The sequence below is a fragment of the Musca autumnalis genome, unplaced genomic scaffold (assembly GCF_047663935.1).
Source record: "Musca autumnalis isolate F117 unplaced genomic scaffold, ASM4766393v1 scaffold_9, whole genome shotgun sequence".
Taxonomy (NCBI): domain Eukaryota; kingdom Metazoa; phylum Arthropoda; class Insecta; order Diptera; family Muscidae; genus Musca; species Musca autumnalis.
Window position 1 is genome coordinate 1,034,630 of NW_027412450.1, and position 7,231 is coordinate 1,041,860.

General features: G+C 37.0%; 1 protein-coding gene across 1 annotated transcript; it reads left to right on the forward strand.

Annotated features, from left to right (window-relative positions):
* The first annotated feature begins 1,548 nt into the window (after window positions 1-1,548).
* LOC141388233 (probable deoxycytidylate deaminase) lies at window positions 1,549-4,257 on the forward strand. Its single transcript, XM_073958251.1, has 2 exons — window positions 1,549-1,687; window positions 3,670-4,257. Exon 2 carries the CDS (start codon window positions 3,671-3,673, stop codon window positions 4,196-4,198), a length of 528 nt encoding a protein of 175 aa, XP_073814352.1. The 5' UTR covers window positions 1,549-1,687; window position 3,670; the 3' UTR covers window positions 4,199-4,257.
* The last annotated feature ends 2,974 nt before the right edge of the window (window positions 4,258-7,231 follow it).

A 7,231-nucleotide genomic window follows, 5' to 3' on the forward strand; every position in this document is an offset into this window, starting at 1 on the left:
AAAACATACGGCAAATTACAAATTTATTGTTTAAGATTGCAAATGTTGGCATATTTTGACTCTAATGAGCAAAAAATTAATTATTTAACTTTGTATATCAAAGCAAATTTAATTTTGTCGCCTTGTTTACAAAATTTATATTCGCCGATGCATCTACTTTGTTTCTTGTGCCAGCTCGTAACTTTTTGTATTTTCTAGCAACATGTCGCAAAAAACAAAGTTGTATACGAGCATGGTATAAGTAAAGAGGTAGATTTAAATGAAAATAATCTATAGAACCCTTGTTTTTCCCGAATTCCTAAAACGAAAAAATTAGTAAACACAAAAGCAACAAGTGGGTTTGTTTACAATATAATTTTTGAGCATTTTATAAAAAACGCGAAAAATGAATGAAGTGTCAAGGTTTCTCCGCACAATCGAGTTGTGTATATGATCAAACGATTCTTTCAATGCATAGCTGAAGAATTTCTTCCAAGCCAATGTTCTAAAAACAAATTTAAATAAAAATCATTGAATTCGATTGTTTTTAAAATTGTTTGTCATATTATTGTTTTGAAGTTTTAGGAACAGTCGAAAGAAAAAATTTAAATTAACAGAAAGCTTTAGCTAAACTTTCTTATTTCACCATGTATACGAGTATTTATTCCGAATTTAAAACAATTCCACTCAATACGAGAATTTATTTTTGTATGGGAAATCTGATAGATTATCGCGGGATTTAGCAAAATTATCCTGATAATGCTCTGTTATTTTGTCATCAAGGATTCACACAGTGCAGCTGTTGCTACAAAAAACCCCCAACGATTTCGACTAAACTGTATTTTTGTAGGGGGTATGTGTACTTTTCTGCGCCACTGTATGTAAGTATAATATACTAGCAAAGTGGCCGCAACATCGTATGTGGAAAGGCAATAAAATACCAATAAACAATATTTTTGATATGGAAATGATGAATACTGATGTATATTTTAATTAATATTTAATTAGCTCCATCCGTTCACCCAAATTTAAATTGTACTAAATTTAGTACTTTTCGTACACATAGCGTATCATATTTAGTAATAGTACGGTTACAATATAGTTTTTTTGCCGGGTTAACCCACTTCGAGAGGATTTATTTGACGTTTGCGCTATGGAATTGACATTTGAAATCCAAACCCACTGGGTTAATCCGGTTAAGTGTAACCAGGGTATAACTTTTAGTACATTTCGTACCCTTGTAGTACGAATTTCCATAAACCCAGTCTTAGACCCCTGTCACACGGCGTAATAAATTTCACGAAATTATGCGCTCTTAGATCGAGTTCCTCACTAGAGTAATTTTATTAAATTGTTGTGGTGGGTAACTCGATCTAATAAACCCTATAAAATTGGAAAGTTATTAGTGCAAGTTTCAGCGTGTGGCATAGGACTTATCTCACCAACAATAACCCACCCACACCAAAAATTTCAAGTTGTTCGCTTCTGCGAATTGGTCTGGGCGATGATCGGCCAGTCAGTCACTCACTTATCACTAAGCTCTTTTATATGTATATTGCGTTTGTATTATCAGTCATATTGCATTCATATTGCAATACATTCTTTCACGGCTAGAGTATAAAAGGAACCTATTACAGAAAAAATTAAACCAGTTAAATTTTAATAGTGTTTAAGCGGTGACAGTGCTTTTCTTTGCCAACAATCAAAGGTAATGGAAAACAGGAAATTCGGCGTACCAGCCAATCACACGCCTGCAACCATATTACTATTTTGTACTCGCCCAAATTTCCAAATTTATCGTGTAAAAAGTTTCAGGGGGCCATTTTTGTTTAAAGAGAAGTGAAAATTTTGCAACTTTTTGGGAGATCGAAAACGCGTTTTTGGGGGAAAAAATTTGCTAAAGTGTTTAAAATTGTAACAACTTTTTAGTTCTGGAACGAAGCTGATAATATGTGTCTTTGATATTCACAAATTGTGCATGTAGACATTTCCAAATTTTGCAAGTTTCCAGTGAAAATCAGTATTTTCCCAACATTAAGGCCCCCACTCATTAGTCAGTCTGACTGCCAGCATTTATGGTAGTATGTGTAAATTTTTGAAATTTTGAGAATGTATGTGTGAGTTTTCCAAGACTGATGAAAATCAAAATAGTTTTGATTTAAAAATGAACACGCATCAGTCTGGGTGAATTGTGTTTATTTTCAAATTGTCAATAAACAATTTTGAAAAACAGAAAATAATGTTGGTGTAGGAAGACAAAAAACGTAGAATTCATTCATTTTTGGAGGAGAAATTCAAGATTTTTAGACTTGACTGATGGTTCGTGCTACACACTTGTCAGTCACACATACAGAAAGGGTTCATCGGACTGACGGCACAGACTGATAAATGAGTGGGGGCCTTTAGATATATTTTCGATATTTCATTAGCTTTGTTCCAGATCTAAACGGTTTTTACAATCTTTACGACTTTTACACATTTTACCCGAAAACCCGTTCCCGTACACAAAAACGTTGTAAAATGTTAACTTCACTTTAAACAAAAATGGCGACGAATTACGCTCTCTTTAAAAATTGTTTACTCGACAAGTTTGAGCGTGTAAAAAATAGTATCATGGATGCTGGCGTCTGATTGGTTGGTACGCCGACTTTGACATTTGTTCCAGCTTTTTTGACGTTTTTTTTCCATTTTTGCGTTCCCGAACTTTTTGAAAAAACTTTTGTGTGAGAACAATTTTTCTCCCTTTTACGAGTTTTACTATTAAAACGTACGGAAACAAAGCTATTGATAGCTATGAAAATTATCGCTAATTTGCCATAACCATTAATTTGGGGAAATTAAAAAAATACAATACCAAAAAGGCGCCATTAATTTAAATAGATTGTCGGTAAGGGATTTTTAGTCCGATAATATCGATAGAGGGATGCTTTAGTTCATTCATTCGTGCAGCATTCATTTAAAATTTATATATTTTTTTTTAAATCGATTTGTGCGTGAACTTTTTTGTATTTCATTCATAATTTGGCAAAAGTTCATTCATGGATCAATTATATATATTATACTATTGATAGAGAAAACTATCTATCGATATTGAATTTGAAAAAAGGAATCGCTACTTTCGATAGTACCATCGATTTTTTGCCAGCTCTAGTAACCAGACGGGCCCATTATTTGCTCCGTTTCAGAACCTGCAAGAAGCTACTATTTTTTACTACGATAACCTTTTTTCCTTTATGTTATCGAAAAAAAAAGTAAAAATTAGCAGATTCTTGCAGTACTGGAACAGACCAATTTATAACAAAAACCCAACACGTTACCCTGCGATTACACACGACAGAACACGAGAAGACAGGCTGACATCCGAAACATCAGTTGCTTTGTAAATGTATGTAAATGTCTTAAGCATCCTATTTCATATGAACCTGACTGGATAGTAATTTCTATAGGAAATTTTCCATTCTAATGCTTGGTTTACTTTTACGAAATCCGCTCGATTTCAAATGTCAATTCCTTTGTGTATACGTCAAATGAAAACTCATCTGAAATCCATTGGATTTCAGTTGACATTTAAGCAATGGAATTGACAGTTGAAATCGAGTGGATTTCGTAAATGTAAATTTACTGTAATTCTTGTTTTCTAGTATTCTCCACATAACATTAATAATAATAATTGTTTCGCTTCTCACACAGCATGGCCACAGCTGCACCCCGTAAAGGTGCCCTTGAACGAGAAGATTTTTATATGGCCACTGCATTGCTAGCGGAAAAATGTAGTAAAGATCCTGATAGACAAGTTGGTGCCGTGATTGTCAGTACGGAAGGACGTATTGTGTCCGTTGGCTATAATGGATTTCCCAGTGGTTGTAAGAAAGAAAACTCTAAGCTATGTTGGAACAAGACGAAAGACCCTACTACCTTGGAAAATAAAATGCTATACGTTGTACATGCTGAGACTAATGCCATACTTAAAACAACTCAGTTGAATATAAGAGAGGCCACAATTTATACAACGCTGTATCCTTGCAACGAGTGTGCCAAACTAATCATAACCTCGGGCATAAAGAAGGTATACTATTTGTGGAGAAAAAGTGCTGATAAAACTGAGGATAAGGCCTCTGAAAGACTGTTCGAAGAAGCAGGAATGGAATGTAAGAAATACAATCCGCAATGTGAATCGGACATACTTATATCTTTCGCAATTCCTGAAGCTGGTCAATAAGCAAGAGCCGTTATAAAAAATGTCTTGTTTTTAAATAAAAGACAGCATTGATTTTACTATGTTTATGTCTTTGTTTTGATTTTTGTATCTGTCGTATGGATGGGGTCACCAATCGGCATTTACTCTAGTAGTTTTGGAAGTCACAAGCAGGCTTTCTATAGAAAAGGAGATAGTATTCTATGGATAAAAGAGGATATTATCTCGTCTCGTTTCCTATAGCAAACTTGGTGGCGAGACCACCATTTTCTATAGAAAACTTGGTGGTGGAGACCACCGTTTTCTATAGAAAACTTGGTGGTTGATACCACCGTTTTCTATAGAAAACTTGGTGGTGAAGACCACCGTTTTCTATAGAAAACTTGGTGGTGGAGACCACTGTTTTCTATAGAAAACTTGGTGGTGGAGACCACTGTTTTCTATAGAAAACTTGATGATGGAGACCACTGTTTTCTATAGAAAACTTGATGGTGGAGACCACCATTTTCTATAGAAAATTTGGTGGTGGAGACCACCATTTTCTATAGAAAACTTGGTGGTGGAGACCACCATTTTCTATAGAAAACATGGTGGTGGAGACCACCATTTTCTATAGAAAACTTGGTGGTGGAGACCACCGTTTTCTATAGAAAACTTGGTGGTGGAGACCACCGTTTTCTATAGAAAACTTGGTGGTGGAGACCACCGTTTTCTATAGAAAACTTGGTGGTGGAGACCACCGTTTTCTATAGAAAACTTGGTGGTGGAGACCACCGTTTTCTATAGAAAACTTGGTGGTGGAGACCACCGTTTTCTATAGAAAACTTGGTGGTGGAGACCACCGTTTTCTATAGAAAACTTGGTGGTGGAGACCACCGTTTTCTATAGAAAACTTGGTGGTGGAGACCACCGTTTTCTATAGAAAACTTGGTGGTGGAGACCACCGTTTTCTATAGAAAACTTGGTGGTGGAGACCACCGTTTTCTATAGAAAACTTGGTGGTGGAGACCACCGTTTTCTATAGAAAACTTGGTGGTGGAGACCACCGTTTTCTATAGAAAACTTGGTGGTGGAGACCACCGTTTTCTATAGAAAACTTGGTGGTGGAGACCACCGTTTTCTATAGAAAACTTGGTGGTGGAGACCACCGTTTTCTATAGAAAACTTGGTGGTGGAGACCACCGTTTTCTATAGAAAACTTGGTGGTGGAGACCACCGTTTTCTATAGAAAACTTGGTGGTGGAGACCACCGTTTTCTATAGAAAACTTGGTGGTGGAGACCACCGTTTTCTATAGAAAACTTGGTGGTGGAGACCACCGTTTTCTATAGAAAACTTGGTGGTGGAGACCACCGTTTTCTATAGAAAACTTGGTGGTGGAGACCACCGTTTTCTATAGAAAACTTGGTGGTGGAGACCACCGTTTTCTATAGAAAACTTGGTGGTGGAGACCACCGTTTTCTATAGAAAACTTGGTGGTGGAGACCACTGTTTTCTATAGAAAACTTGGTGGTGGAGACCACTGTTTTCTATAGAAAACTTGGTGTATTCAGTTTGGACGAGGCTTGTATAGGGAAGATTCCAAAGGCGATACTCTGTCCTGTGACTCTATCTTTCATTCCGTGTATTCAGTTTGGACGAGGTTTGTATAGGGAAGATTCCAGAGGCGATACTCTGTCCTGACCTCCAGTTGGAAAACGGAAAATCGACAACTTTGTTCTACAAAAAACTGAAATTGAACATTTCTAGTATGAGGAAATATTCTCTGGGACTCTGTCTTTAATTCCATTTGTGGAGAAAAAGTGCTGATAAAACTGAGGATAAGGCCTCTGAAAGACTGTTCGAAGAAGCAGGAATGGAATGTAAGAAATACAATCCGCAATGTGAATCGGACATACTTATATCTTTCGCAATTCCTGAAGCTGGTCAATAAGCAAGAGCCGTTATAAAAAATGTCTTGTTTTTAAATAAAAGACAGCATTGATTTTACTATGTTTATGTCTTTGTTTTGATTTTTGTATCTGTCGTATGGATGGGGTCACCAATCGGCATTTACTCTAGTAGTTTTGGAAGTCACAAGCAGGCTTTCTATAGAAAAGGAGATAGTATTCTATGGATAAAAGAGGATATTATCTCGTCTCGTTTCCTATAGCAAACTTGGTGGCGAGACCACCATTTTCTATAGAAAACTTGGTGGTGGAGACCACCGTTTTCTATAGAAAACTTGGTGGTTGATACCACCGTTTTCTATAGAAAACTTGGTGGTGAAGACCACCGTTTTCTATAGAAAACTTGGTGGTGGAGACCACTGTTTTCTATAGAAAACTTGGTGGTGGAGACCACTGTTTTCTATAGAAAACTTGATGATGGAGACCACTGTTTTCTATAGAAAACTTGATGGTGGAGACCACCATTTTCTATAGAAAATTTGGTGGTGGAGACCACCATTTTCTATAGAAAACTTGGTGGTGGAGACCACCATTTTCTATAGAAAACATGGTGGTGGAGACCACCATTTTCTATAGAAAACTTGGTGGTGGAGACCACCGTTTTCTATAGAAAACTTGGTGGTGGAGACCACCGTTTTCTATAGAAAACTTGGTGGTGGAGACCACCGTTTTCTATAGAAAACTTGGTGGTGGAGACCACCGTTTTCTATAGAAAACTTGGTGGTGGAGACCACCGTTTTCTATAGAAAACTTGGTGGTGGAGACCACCGTTTTCTATAGAAAACTTGGTGGTGGAGACCACCGTTTTCTATAGAAAACTTGGTGGTGGAGACCACCGTTTTCTATAGAAAACTTGGTGGTGGAGACCACCGTTTTCTATAGAAAACTTGGTGGTGGAGACCACCGTTTTCTATAGAAAACTTGGTGGTGGAGACCACCGTTTTCTATAGAAAACTTGGTGGTGGAGACCACCGTTTTCTATAGAAAACTTGGTGGTGGAGACCACCGTTTTCTATAGAAAACTTGGTGGTGGAGACCACCGTTTTCTATAGAAAACTTGGTGGTGGAGACCACCGTTTTCTATAGAAAACTTGGTGGTGGAGACCACC

What these genes read in the sequence shown, in the direction of transcription:
- LOC141388233 (XM_073958251.1), top strand. Translation starts at nt 3,671, where the DNA reads ATGGCCACAGCTGCACCCCGTAAAGGTGCCCTTGAACGAGAAGATTTT.